General features: G+C 36.3%; 1 protein-coding gene across 1 annotated transcript; it reads left to right on the forward strand.

Annotated features, from left to right (window-relative positions):
* The first annotated feature begins 200 nt into the window (after positions 1 to 200).
* On the forward strand, positions 201 to 2,827 carry LOC117925327 (anthocyanidin 3-O-glucosyltransferase 7-like). Its single transcript, XM_034844323.1, has 2 exons — positions 201 to 888; positions 1,853 to 2,827. The coding sequence occupies exons 1-2, from the start codon at positions 201 to 203 to the stop codon at positions 2,728 to 2,730; spliced, it is 1,566 nt and encodes a 521-aa protein (XP_034700214.1). The 3' UTR covers positions 2,731 to 2,827.
* The last annotated feature ends 12,650 nt before the right edge of the window (positions 2,828 to 15,477 follow it).

Below are 15,477 nucleotides of genomic sequence, written 5' to 3' on the forward strand. Positions count from 1 at the left end.
TAAATGTATGAAATTTCGAGAGTTGAACAGAAAAAAATTAATCAATTAGTGATCCATGTTATAAAATTATGGCGTATTAATTTCAATGAAGACTTCCCCGATCCAATTGGTCCAGTCAAACTCACATGTTCCAATCATTTGAATGAAGATCTATCAATAATCCTCTAGTAATGCCAAATTCTAGGGTTGAAAAGTCAACGATGGTAAAGAAAAATTATTGCAAAAGCGTGGATGATTCATGGCCACAGCCTTATACCACCTTTTCAAACTGCGGGTACGTATCATCTTTGAAATTGTCCATTGTCCAATCATCTCGTCTTTGGACTCGGATCATCGCCATCGTCGCCCACAACGGAAAAACAGTAACATCTAAGCATTTACATTTACAGAAGTTTGCTTCCTTGACCAGCATGAGCCAACATGTAGCGGTCTTCGCTTTCCCGTTCGCCACCCACGCCGCGCCTCTGCTCAGTCTGGTAAGGAGGCTGGCAAGGGCCGTGCCGAGCGCGAGATTTTCATTTTTCAACACAGCGAAGTCCAATGGGTTGATCTTCTCGGGGCCTAAAGACGATGTGGATGACAACATCAAGGCGTATAACGTTGCGGACGGCATGCCGGAGGGGCATGTGCTGTCGGGGAATCCCCAGGAGGGTATTGAGTTGTTCTTGAAGGCGACGCCGGGGAACTTTAGGGAGGTAGTGGAGGTGGCGGAGGGGGAGACTGGGATGAGGATTAGCTGCTTGTTGACGGATGCGTTTCTGTGGTTTGCGGGGGAGATGGCGGAGGATAAGTGCATTCCGTGGGTGCCACTTTGGACGTCTGGGCCTGTGTCTCTTGCTGTTCATGTTTACACTGATGATATCCGCAAAATGGTATTAGGAGCAAATGGTAAGCCAGATGAAACCTTAAATCTCCTTTAATTTGCTTGAGTTTCTCTTTTTCATTCATCAAGTGAGTGTGTTTTCAATGGGTCAATAAGTTTATTCAATTGTCTTGACGCAAAAGTATTTCATTCATGTGAAAAGATAAAGAAATCTCGCGAAAGCCTTTGAACAACCCTATAAGCTAACTGCACAGAAGAAATGTAATGACATAATATACATAGCTAGTGCATAAAAGTTTGTGGGCTTGTAGAAAAATGATAAAAAAAAAAAAAAAAGTCTTGGTATATATATATATATATATATACATACTAGGACAAAAGAAAATATATAAATTACAATACACATTATTATATTCATGTTTGTTATGAAATAACGGGAAATAAATAGGAAAAACCATGATTAAAGGAGAAGAAAATTCACTATATCAAAAATTGGTATAAGATGGGAGAAATGCGAATATGTATAGGGGGGTGGGGGGAAGTAATAAATCAAGTAGGTCCATCATAAAGGCAAACCCCCACATTTCAATGGGATCAGAGATGGAGTGATGGTAGCAGAGGGGTTGGGCGCCCGCACTCCCAATGGGGTCAGTGGTTATAAAATCTCATAATTTTAACTTTACCACATATGTCGCATCATGATCTTCCATTTGGTTCACCAAGCTCTACCAATGTTATTGTATATATACGCGAGAGGCAATTCAGACAAAAAAAAAAGTACTAATTTATGAAACGGAGAATTAAGTTGTTAATCCTGGAAAAATGAGTTGGGTATTTTTTTTCTCATGAACAAAGTTGTATATATATATATATTCGGTGAGTTTAATACTAATGGAGGGAAATTATAGTAGAAGAGAGGAATCTGAATTCTAAATACATTAATGAATAAACCAGTATTCCAAAGGCTCATATGGTTTTTAAAACAGCATTTTCATTCACCATTCTTCTGCTTAATCAATGCAAATGCAGGTATTGAAGGGCATGAAGTCCAAACCCTGGACTTCATTCCAGGATTGTCATCAATTCATGCTGTAGACTTACCAGAAGAAATAGTTTCTGGGAACTTAGATTCGCCCTTTTCGCAGATGCTACACAAAATGGGGCTCACTCTGCCACGGGCAGCTGCTGTTGTCATAAACTCCTTTGAAGAGATGGAGCCAACTGTCGTGAACGATCTCAAGTCGAAGTTCAAAAAGTTTGTCAATGTTGGTCCTTTCACCCTATCATCGCCACCGCCACTGGCTCCTGACTCCAACAGCTGCCTGTTATGGTTGGACAAGCAGAAAGCAGCATCAGTAGCATATATTAGCTTCGGAACCATAATCACGCCACCGCCCCATGAGCTAGTAGCACTGGCAGAAGCCTTGGAATCGACTGGGGTACCATTTCTTTGGTCTCTTAGGGACAATTCAAAGGACAATTTACCAAAAGGGTTTCTAGAGAGGACAAGCCAAAATGGAAAAGTGGTACCATGGGCTCCCCAGTTGCAGGTCTTGGGACATGCCTCAGTTGGAGTGTTTGTAACGCACTGCGGTTGGAACTCAGTGACAGAGAGCATCGTATGTGGAGTGCCTATGATCTGCAGACCATTTTTTGGAGATCAAAATCTGAACAGGCGAATGGTACAGGACGTATGGGGGATTGGCGTGGGAGTTAAGGGTGGGGTCTTCACAAAAAGTGGATTAACGAGAGACTTGGAACTTATTTTGGCGCATGAAGGGAAGAAAATGAGAGAGAAGATTGGAGTCCTAAAAGAGCTCGCTACAGGGGCTGTTGAATCAAATGGAAGCTCAACTAAAAATTTCAGTACTTTATTAGAGGTAGTCTCACATGTAGCTGCCAACTAGTGGCTCAATTATTGGTGTCAAGTTCAAGTAGAAGTAGGGATAATGTAATATATATAAATAAATATATGGACTTTGATCTTCTAATTTGTATAAAAAAAAAAATAAAAAAAAAGGAGATTTGGTCGCAATATATATATATATATATATATATACATTTGTGTTTGAGAATATCTTGAATCATTTCTCGTTTAGATATTTGAAAACAATTTTATGTTTCTTTATAATAGAAAATAATTTTCTAACTTATAAAACATAATGTTTATCACATTTTTTATTCATATTTTTTTTTTGAGAATTTGTTCTAAAAATAAGGATTTATTTGACTATATTTTCTACACTTGTTTTAAAAATTCCTTTAAAGTTGAAGAACTTGTGTTTCATAAAAGTAAAGGTGTCAAGAAAATTTATTATTAGAAACTGTTTTAAAAAAAATAAAAAATAAGAAATTTGGTTAGATAAGTTGTTTTAAAAATAATTTTTCTACTTTGATTGTGCAAAAATATTGTAAATTGAATTTATATAATACCAATTAAATTTAATTTAAATCTTGTTAAAAATAAAAATAGTTTGTAATTACAAATAAAATTAAAAATAATTATTTTTTTTAATAAAACATGAATTAAAATATTATAATAAAATATATATTTTTTAAAAATATACTTAGAAAATATGGATATTAACATCTTGTAAAGACATAATTGATTTCCCTTTTTAAAAATGAAAAATATTAACGATATAAAGACAACCTCAATATTATGATGGTGCATAAGGTTCACGCCATGTGATATATACCATCCAAATCTAGATGCTTTGTTGGAAAGTCAATCTTCCTAAATCTTTCATATTAAGAATAGATGATCTGTATATGTTAGTTTTCCTATTGTAATTCCTGACTTATAGCTGCATAGCCTAAAATATAGTAAGCTAATTCCTGACTTGTAGAAAAAGATCACAAACCTCTCTGTATAAATACACACTTCAGCATCAATAATATTATTCAGCCAATTCCCTCTATCATTCATATTTTCATGGTATCAGAGCAGGACTAAAATCCTGATTCATCGCTGCACTCTTATCTCTCATGTAGCATCTCTTTTCTTCAATCATCATGGCAAAATCAGAGATTCCTACAGATTTCTCAAAGGCAGATCTCTCCAATCCCTATTTCACTCACCATTCAGATCACCCAGGTTTGGTTTTGATTTCCAAATCTTTGAATGGAGACAATTATTCGACTTGGAAAAAGACTATGATTCTAGCTTTAAATTCCAAGAACAAATTGAGTTTTGTTAATGGCTCAATCAAGGCTCCTTTAGAAGAAACTGATCCTGAAGGTTATGCGACTTGGTCATGGTGTAATGACATGGTTCACTCCTGGATTGTCAATACCCTCAATCCAGAAATTGCGGACAGTGTAATCTATTATTCTACTGCTCATGAAGTTTGGGAAGATCTCCGTGAGCGATTCTCTCAGAGCAATGCACCTCGCATCTTTGAAATTCAGCGAGATAATTCTTGTCTTCGACAAGAGCAACTCTCTATCTCTGGGATGAACTAGCTTCCTACAACACTGCAGCACATGGGGCACAACAAGATCAACAAAAATTGATGCAATTTCTGATGGGTTTGAATGAATCTTACAGTGCTATTCGCGGGCAAATCCTCTTGATGAATCATCTCCTTTCTGTCCGCCAAGCATACTCCTCTGTCTCTCAAGAAGAAAAGCAGTGCCTCCTCACTTCGACGAACGCAGCAGCGGAATCTGCCTCAAGTGCTGCTGTGGCTGTGCACAGCAACGACAAGTCTTCGGCTACTTGGAAGGACGGAATAGATTAATTGAACATAGGAAAGATGGAACCAACTGATCGCCCCTCTGGTTCTCAAAATTTCCGAGTGAAACAGTCTTCTCAAGGGCAAGATGGCAGACTATTTTTTTTATCAAGATCGGCGCTGCATGGGTTCTGGAAGAGGACACCCCCGGTGCTCGTATTGTGGAGATATGGGTCATTAGGTCCAAAAGTGTTTTCAACTACATGGATACTCACCAGGCCATCCTAAAGCAAGAATGAACTTAGGCTCAAACTCAAATCGGAATAAAAGTTTTTATGCGGCTAACCAAGTTTTTGAAACAGATGAAGGAAGACCTGCAGTTGCATTATCAGAATCCCAACTCAAGCAACTTTTATCACTTCTTAATAACCAAGATGAAAACTCTAGTTCCAAAGTGAATGCGGTAACAAAGCCAGGTTTGTCCAAAGTTGCTTCCTGCAATTGGATTATTGATAGTGGGACGACAGATCATATTACTTCATCCTCTAAGTTATTGCATAAAGATAAAAATTGCTCGTTACCACCCGTATTGTTGCCTAGCGGAGAAAAAACGAATATTGTTACGAAAGGGTCTTTGCCTCTGAATTCCGTCTATTATCTGCATGATGTCTTATCTGTGCCTACATTCAAAGTTGATTTAATATCAGTTAGTCGTTTGACAAGAGGTCTAAATTGTTTAGTGACGTTTTTCCCTTATTGGTGTATTTTGCAGGATCTGGCTACGAGGAGGACAATTGGTTTGGGTAAACAACGTGATGGACTATACTATTTGGTGGCACTAGCGACGGAGAAATCTTTAACCAACCATTCCTCATCCACAAACCTACCAGCCTACAATCTCGCCATCTCTTCCACCGATCTCTAGCATAGTTGCTTAGGTCATGTATTACCTTCTCGTTTGACTTTCATTACCAAGAATTTTTTGAATTTTTCTGTTTAATCCAATAATGCTTGCCCTATATGTCATTTGGCTAAGCAAAGTCGTTTACCTTTTGGTATTAGTGCTATTTCTTCTACAAAACTTTTTGAGATTATTCATTGTGACATTTGGGATTGTTATCAACACCCTTCTCTGTTTGGTGCCCATTGCTTTCTCACTATTGTCGATGATTATACATGTTTCACATGGATATTTTTAATGCGACATAAAGATGAAACACAATCACTTTTAAAACGTTTCTTTAGCTATGTGTTCACACAATTTGAATTTCGCATTAAAACTTTTCAAAGTGACAATGGTGAAGAATTTACCTCACTTCGTTCTTTTTTTCAAGATAACGGTGTCATCTTTCAGCATTCTTGTGTTTGCACGCCTCAACAAAATGGGGTTGTGGAATGCAAACATCGTCATATTTTACAAGTAGCCTGAGCTTTGAAATTTCATGCTCAAGTTCCCATTCAATTTTGGGGGGAGTGTGCTCTCACTACCGTACACATCATCAATCGGTTACTGTAGACCCCTCTCTTTGGCTTTGTTTTTTTATATATATATTTGTTTCATTCATTCTAAGCTTTCCCGTCACTTTAAGGATCACCCGGAGGAGGACATCTGAAGTGGGGGACCAGCTTCTTAAAATGGAGCTGCTGGAGACGCGTAGCAGAGTAGGTGGGCGGACCATGCTGGTGGTCAGGGACGCCATGCTTGCTGAGCGGAGGAACAGTAGGGCAAATAAAGGCTTGCCAAGGAAGATAGAAAAACACAGGAGGAAGACATTTTTCAGGCAGATTTTGGGGGGGAGCTAAGAGGAAAACGGAGAGATGTTCCTTTTGGGAAGGGATTTTGGAGGTTTTCTTTGAGAATGACGAATCCCACTCGAAGCTAAGGGTGTGCATGGTTTGAGCAGAATTTTTTCCCAGGTATGTTTTTTTAGTCGTTTTGCTATGATCTCATTCACACTTCTATTCTTCTTTATTCCTTTTTTTTGAATTCCCAGACATCGTTTGTGTTGGTATGGACATCATGATCACTTGTTCGTTTGCTGAATCTGATTGCTGGTTACTTTGCTCTGTTTTAGTCGTATTCTTAGGTTCTTTGTTTTTCTCTCTGTAAGCAGCTTGACTCATTCTTGAGTCTGATACTTGGTGAACACATGTATGTTTCCATGTTTGTCCCACCTATTCATAGCCCACTGATTTTGAAACATGAGACCTGGTTATCTTGGTTCATTCCACTTCTATATTTTCATGCTCTGTTTTTGGATGCCTTTCCCGGTCTCTGATACTTATTTATGAAGAACGGGATGGAAATTTATGCTGAGAAAAGATATCCTGAACCTTTTTTTTTCTTTGTCATCAATATTGTGAGTGGTGGGGTGCATGCTGTTGGAGGGATTGGCAAACCCTTGAGTGCAAGACCAGTTACATGGGTTCTATTGGCTGAGCTTCTCGGTCAATATTTGGTTTCCTGTTGGGTGGTCATCAGGGACAAGGAAGCTTGACATTAGGTATTGCAACAATTGGTACCGTGCTGTGTATGCAATTAGGGCTCCATTTTGAGAATCAAAAGCTAACGAATTTCAGTCCAAGGGCAATGAAAATGAAGATTCGACTGTGATTAATCTAGCTCAAAGCATTAGCAGTGCTTTCTTCCCAAGTTTTAGCCAGGATGGGAAGTTTCTTGTGTTTTTATCCGTAAAAGAAGTTCTTTGGATTCTGCAGTTGTTTCACTTCACAAAATTGCTTGGCCTATCAATGGGAACCCTGCCCGCCTACATAGTTGATGTGATTCCCTGTTGTGATGGCTGCTAAGAATGAGGAACCTAGAAAGAGTGATGAGGTATTAAGATCGGCAGCTTCTCCTTGGTGCTGTTTGCCATTGTGGTGGCAGTGAGCACCATGTTGATCCTAACTTTCCACCCTCAACCCCCTCACCCTCTCATCACTCACGTTTCCCATCCACTCTGCCTCTATACCCATATCTCACCCCCAATGCATGTCATCACACTCCCACACTCCACTATACCCGTCATTCATCTATCCATCTCTCCCTCTAAGTCTTCATACCCATTGCCATCCATTATAGCCATCAAGCCATCCCACTAAACCCATTTTCCTATTTCCTCATATCTATGTCACATACTCTCCATGCATATTGTCATTTCTTCTCAAACACCACCATATCCATCATCCATATCAGCTACCCTTCCGCCCATGCACCCAAATCTCACTGCATGACCGCTCAACATTCCCCCCAAGCCTCTTTTTAAGAGCCCTAAGTTCCTACTTACCTTCATGCACGAGGAATCGACGTCAATGACCACTTTTCATACCCTCCATGCACGCCCATCTCCCTTGCCATTGCCATCTCCACCATTACCTGCCCTTCTAGGAATCTCATGGTGGCTGCTGCCGCCATTGCCGCCTTCCACGTCAAAAACGGTAGCCACGTCAACCCACTCCTATCTAATTCCAACGCCCATGGTCCCTTCTTCCCTAGCATGCCCGCCTTAATCGTGCAGTCAGCCACCATGAGGAACGACTTGGCCGACGCGCCCCGTCAGTTCCTTGCCGTCGTTAGCACTTTGGACACCACCATGGCTTCACCCCAGCTCCGGCTTTCTTTTTCATTTCTTGTTGAGGCTAGGGCTGTGAAGGTTCCAGCTCCTGCTTCAGCGCCGGAGGCGCTGAGTCTTCCAACACCGCCGGCTGGAGCTCCTACACCGCGGCTGGATGCGACCCCATCTCCATCTCTGCCAGATGAGAGTAGGGCAGAGAAGATCACGTGTGTGACGCAGATGATAGAAATGGATAAGAGGCATAGAATAGGCTACAACAATGCATGGACTGATTGGTAAAAGAAAAGAGAAATGGGTTTGTTGACACGTGAAGGAACTATGGACTTTAAAATCTTTCTTTTTTTTCTTTTTTTTTTTTAAAAAAGAAACTCTCCCTGATTGTCTTACATATTCCCAAACTATCTTTTAAAAAAAAAAATCCCCCAAGATCTCGAAGTTCTAAATTTATTCACTTATTCATGTTTTTTTTATACACTTCAAATTCTCATAATTCAATCTTTAAATTTAATCCTTCAAAGTTCTATCTTCAAAATAACTTTTTTAAGATTCTAATTTTAACTTTAATTCTCCAAGACCCAAAATTTTAAATTTACTTTTCCGAAAATCCCACCTTTCCGAATTTAATTTTAGACCTCGCGTATTATTATTATTATTTCATATTTACTTATTCATTTCTTTTAAAATATATATATATATATATAATAATAATAATAATAATAAATTCCAATCATTAAAATTCAATATTTCAGAACTTAATTTTTTAATCTCACAAATCTCACTATTCACTTTCATCCGTTCCAATATTGTTTTGATCAATTAGTAGCATTATTCCATACTTACTCATTTATTTCTCTTAAAAATCTCAATCATTAAAGTCTAATTCTTCAAAATTTCGATTTCTAAATTTAGTTATCTGAAATTCCAATTGTCCTATCCCCGAACTTAATTTTCAGTTCCCCATGCTCCAATTCCTGTATCTATCCCGCTACTTATTATTATCATTATCACTATTATTTTATCCATTATTTCTTAAAGGTCCGCCTTCAAATGATTTTCGAGATTTCCAATTTTCATAAATCAACTTTCATAATTTCTACTTCTCAATTAACTTACGATTCTGATCTCTTTCAAAATTCAACTCCCAAAGTCTCAATTTTCGCAACTTAATCTTTCTTTAAAATCCCAAACCCTTAAATCGTTTTCAAAATTCCAACCTCTTTCAAATTCAGTTTCTAAAAATTCTCATTCTCACATTCAATCTCTAAAAGTCTAATCTCCAAATAAACTCTAAAACTCCAATTTTCTAGTGATCTTCGAGATTTCAATTTTTCAATTAAATTTCAAAAATCTAATTTTCTCCCGAATAGTTTTAATTCCGCTCTGGCTTTCAAACAATCTTCTGCTCCTCTTGACTTTAATAAGCATGAACAAATTTTCCGTAATTCCGAATAATGGAATTTATGGGATTAATTCATGCAATATAAATCGGGCTTTGGTGGGGGCCCAACATATGTGATTTCCTTATGAATGATTGATTGTTTGTTTGATTTAATGGCCATGCATGATTGATTTTATTCTGCTCTATGACATGCTCGAAATTATTCCTTAATTGTGCGCTAACCTCACTTCTTGATAGCACTTTATGGATCACTGCCCAGGTATGCATCCACATCCGCTCGGGGTCATTTTCTATATGCATGTTTAGATTCTCACATGTGCATGATCACTCTGAGTATTCATTGATTCCCTCATCAATTGCCATGATTGCTTCATTTTATTAGTAGAGACCTGACTTTAGGGACTTAGAAGGATGCTACGGTCCTCATCGTACATTCCCGATAAGTAACCTGACCCCCGAACCCGATCCGGTTTTTCGCAGACCACCTTTTCCAAAATAAGGAGTCACATTTAGGGTTTTTATTTTTATTTTGTTTACCCTTTTAAAAATAAAACAAAAATAAGTGGCGACTCCAAGACATTTTTGAATAAATAAAATCAATTTTTCGAAATCAAAATCGAGCTCGCCTTCGAGTGGGAAACGCATGAGTCGAAATGCGGGGTCCACAGTTACCTTCACCAGTATTGCCTTTCAAAACTCCTTTTGAATTGGTTTACTCAAAACCACCTTCTTACTCCCATCTTCGTGTTTTCGGATGTTTAGCCTATGCCACCAATGTTCACACCTCTCACAAATTTGATCACCGTGCCATGCCATCCATCTTCATTGGTTATTCTGCTGGTCAGAAAACATACAAATTATTTGATTTATCAACCAAAAAGGTTTTTACTAGCCGAGATGTCAAATTTCATGAAGATATTTTTCCTTATGTCTCTCTCAAGCCCAACTCTACTCTCCCTTCATTGACCCATAATTCTGGTCCAATCCTCTTGGTGGCCCACGACATCTCTTCCTCCCTTGACTCTACTTCTCACGCATTTTCCCCTCTTCTTTCCAACCACACAAGCACACTGTCTCCCACCACAAAAAATGATGACTTTTCATCTCCTTCTCGACCTTTTGAACTCGTTATCGAACCTTCTTCTTAGATCGATCCAAACCCTCAACCATCACCTTCTGCAACTCTAGTATCGCCTTTTCCGATGCCACCGTTTACATCCATCCCGTCCGCTCCTCTAGCCGAGACACCCATCTTTTCACCAGAAACACACTCACCCAGACTAACCGCTCCGCTTCGTCGCTCCAGCCGTTGTATCGCCCCGCCAATCAAGCTCCACGATTATGTTTGCTCCCACGTTTCCTCCGATCAATCGTCTTCCTTGATTCCAGGTCCGACTAAAGGTACACGATATCCACTGACCAATTATGTTTCTTATCACAGATATAAGTCTGCATATAGATCTTTTGCTGCTCAACATAATGCTGTCATAGAACCCAGGTCTTATTCGAAAGTCGCCGCTCATCCTGAGTGGCAGGAGGCAATGCGTTCTGAATTACAGGCTCTCCAAGCTAATGGCACTTGGTCTCTCACTCCACTTCCGGCAGGAAAGACACTGATTGGCTGTCGATGGGTGTATAAAATTAAACACCGTTCAGATGAGTATATTGAGCATTACAAAGCACGATTGGTAGCGAAGGGCTTTACTCAATTAGAAGGTGTCGATTATTAGGATACTTTTTCCCCCACTGCCAAGATCATATCTGTCTACTGCTTGCTTGCATTGGTCGCAGCCCGTGGTTGGTCTCTTCATCAAATGGATGTTAACAACGCTTTTCTTCATGGTGACTTACATGAGGAAATATATATGTCTCCGCCACCAGGGCTTCGACGACAGGAGGAGGAAAACTTGGTATGTCGCCTTCATAAATCACTCTACGGTCTGAAACAAGCTTCTCGCCAATGGTTCGCCAAGTTCTCATAAGCTATTCGATCCACGAGTTATGCACAATCTCGAGTCGATTATTCTTTGTTCACCAGAAAACAAGGCAAGTCCTTTACTGCCCTCTTGATATATGTTGATGAGATTCTGATTACTGGAAATGATCCTATGAGCATTGCTACAACAAAAAAATTTCTGCATAGTCATTTTCATCTCAAAGATCTGGGTGATTTAAAATACTTTCTTGGCATTGAGGTTTCTGCTTCTAAAAATGAGATTTTTATTTCCCAACGTAAGTATGCATTAGAGATTATTGAGGATGTAGGATTGTTGGGCACTGCCCCTATTGATACACTTATGGAACGAGGATTGAAATTGTCTGATAAGAGCGATCTGCTCAAGGATCAAGGTCGTTATAGGAGATTAGTTGGAAGGTTAATATATCTAACTGTGTCGAGGCCAGATATGACTTATGCAGTTCATGTGTTAAGCCGGTTTATGCATCAACTGAGAAAGGCTCACATGGAAGCAGTGTTTAGAGTTGTGCGTTATCTCAAGAATGCACTTGGTCAAGGTCTGTTCTTCTCTTCAAATAATGATTTCAGATTGAGAGCCTACTGTGATTCTGATTGGGCAGGTTGTCCACTTACTAGAAGGTCCACTACAGGCTACTGTGTATTCCTTGGACCTTCACTAATTTCTTGGAGATCAAAGCGATAGAAAACAGTGTCACTCTCTTAAGCCAAAGCAGAGTATCGTGCAATGACAGGAGCTTGTTGTGAGTTGACGTGGCTTCAGTACCTTTTGAAATATTTGGGTGTTTTACATCAGGAACTTGCCTTGCTGCATTGTGACAACAAGGCAGCGTTGCACATTGCAACTAACCCTGTTTTCCATGAGCGTACTAGACACATTGAGATGGATTGTCACTATATTAGGGACAAGATCCAAGATGGTTCCATTATTACAAGACATGTGAGCTCAGCGCACCAACTTGTAGACATTTTGACCAAACCATTGGGAAAGGAGATTTTTGCTCCTATGATTCACAAGTTGGGAGTGCAGGATATCCACTCTCCAACTTGAGGGGGAGTGTTGGAAAGTTAATCTTCCTAAATCTTCCATATTAAGAATAGATGATCTGTATATGTTAGTTTTCCTATTGTAATTCCTAACTTATAACTGGATAGCCTAGAATATAGTAAACTAATTCCCGACTTGTAGAAAAAGATCACAAACCTCCCTGTATAAATACACACTTCATCATCAATAATATTATTCAACCATTTCCCTCTGTCATTCATCTTTTCATGCTCTTATATCTCATGATGCCAAAAATTATTCTAAACCATTTCTAGATATGGTTGGAAGATAAATAAATTAAATAAAACAATTCTAATTTCAATCACACTTAAATCTACTATTGAGAATGATAAGGTGCCAAAAGTCAGTAGTCAAATGAATTAGTTTGAAATTGTTTTTGAAGCTAGAGTTTAATATATTAACTTATTATAACAGGAGCTTAATTTTTTCCAAAGCTTTTTCTGCATTATTCTAGTAGTTGTAATTAGTCTTTATGAATATCATTGCAGGTCTTATAGCTCATTATTGAGCCATCTCATTTACCATTTTTTTTAAATACTTGATTTCCACCTTTTAAGGTGCCAAAAGTTATATTTCTTTCACACTTTACAACTTTTCTATGTAGAGAGATCTTTGAAGCAAGACTCCCATTAATACAAAAATGTAAAACAAAAATACCTTTTTGCCTTTACGTATTTTTGGATTATCCCAAACATACCAGAAAATATCTAATTCAATATTTCTAGATTAAGTGGGTGTTTGGTAAAACCACTTAATAACTTAATGTAATTTAATAATTTAATTTAAACCATTAAATAAATTGAGTATGTTAGGTAAAATAACTTAATTTTATAATTTATGAAGATAAATATGTCAATTTAATGATTTAGAATAAGTTTTAAGTTAATTTTATCAAATAACTTTAATATTTAAAATAAGAATTAAGTAATAACTTTTAAGTCAATAATTTAAGTATAATTTAATTTAAAGTCAATTTAAGTAATTAAGTAATAAATATTAAATTTTACCAAACATCTTCTTAGGGGATGTTTAGTAAAACTTAATACTTATTACTTAATAACTTAAATTGACTTTTAGTTATTAACCTAAAACTTGTTATTTATTTTTTTATTTTAAGAATTGAAGTTGTTTAAGAAAAATTAACTTAAAATTTATTTTAAATTATCAAATTAACATATTTGCATTTATTAATTTTAACTAATATTTATACTTTTACTAATATTAAATAATAAATTTATTTATTTATTATTCATAGTTAAAATATTATAGATACATAAAATAACTGAAAAAAAATATTTACTATGAAAGATGAATTGTAAATATAGAATTATAGTTATATAATATACTTTTACTAAACATAGGTAAATAAAGTAAAAAGAGATTTAAGATTGAAAATAAGTTAACTATTTTAACTTAACAGTTAAAGTTATTTTCTACTTTAAATTTTAATATTAAATTATTTTACTAAACATGCTTAATGATCTGACATTAAATTAATTTACCAAACACCTTCTAATTTGCACTCACACATCTCTTTTTTCATTTTTCTTTCTCTATATTTTCGAGTAATTCTGTATTCTCATTGATAGATTTTGTTTATTATGTTGCTCTAGAATTTAATTAATCATGTCAATATAATTTAATCAAATTAATAATGAATAAAATTTAAATCTATCCCTCAAAATCAATTACCAAACCATAATAAATAAAATAAAACCAAAATCAAGATTGTCGCCCGAATTATGGAGGAAGTGATGGGCGGCCAGATGGTGAAGAAGAAGGTCATAGAAAGAACTTTACCGACAGTAGACAATAATACAAATATAAAGTTGAAAAACTCAAATTGTGTACATAAATGTAGGTGTGGACCACGTATATAAAGCCAAAAAGATGTGTATGGTCTGGACCAAACCACACCCAAAAACTTCCTTCTTTCATCATGTGTGGAGAAGACTCAGAAGAGGTAAGACAATAATGTAACTACAAAAATCATGTCTGGTCATCCTCCAGACATGATTTTTCAAAGCTGATCATGTGGGAATAATTAAAATCACACTTGCCATACCAAACATAAAATATCGGTTTTTATGAAAATATATAAAAAAAAATGGAGTTTATAATTAACTAATTAACGAATATATTTAATGTTAAAATTAAGCCTAAAATAGATTTTTTTACCCTTATTATGATGCATCATATTACATATATCAACCACCTAACTTTGAATATGATAAGGAATAATTAGAAAAAAAAATCACCAAATATCTAGTAATAATAAATAAAAAAAATAACATAAAATCTTTACAATGTCGAATTGGTTTCATTTTTATCCATGAGGAAATGAAGAAAAAAAAAAAAACAAAGAAACAAAGAGACCTAAAAATTGGTTTATGTAACTCTTGGATTAATTTTATATTAATGATGGGTGAAATTAAAATCTAATTATGATTTTTTATGGTTTTGATTAAATCAAATCAATTTTATCCTTTTTTTTTTTAATGAAAAATGACTGATTTGATTAAGTAAATAATGTAAGAAGGGGTGGATTGAGTATGGACAATTTTTTAACAAATAATCGATTAATAACAAAAAGAATAAGAAATAATGAGGAAAAAAACTATTAAGTAAATGATAAAGAAAAATATGTACAAACTCTTTTATAATTGTTTGACACTTAGTCCATATTCACTATCTTTAAGCTCCTAATTGAGGTGATAGTTTTACTAACAAGACTTCCAACTTAAGCTTTAAAATTTGACAAATTGGATTCACAGCTCCAATAGACATACAATTCTTGCAAATTCTCAATCTATTTAAAGTTTTTTTTCTCACAATGATTAAATAAGAAATTTTTTTAATGTTTTCGATCCTTAAACAAGTTTAGCTCACAATAGAAAGAAAAGTTAGGATGGATTTGAAATGTGTGCTAATGAAATTTGTAAGTCGAAAATCAATCCAC

The sequence above is a fragment of the Vitis riparia genome, chromosome 11 (assembly GCF_004353265.1).
Source record: "Vitis riparia cultivar Riparia Gloire de Montpellier isolate 1030 chromosome 11, EGFV_Vit.rip_1.0, whole genome shotgun sequence".
In the NCBI taxonomy this organism is placed as follows: Eukaryota; Viridiplantae; Streptophyta; class Magnoliopsida; order Vitales; family Vitaceae; genus Vitis; species Vitis riparia.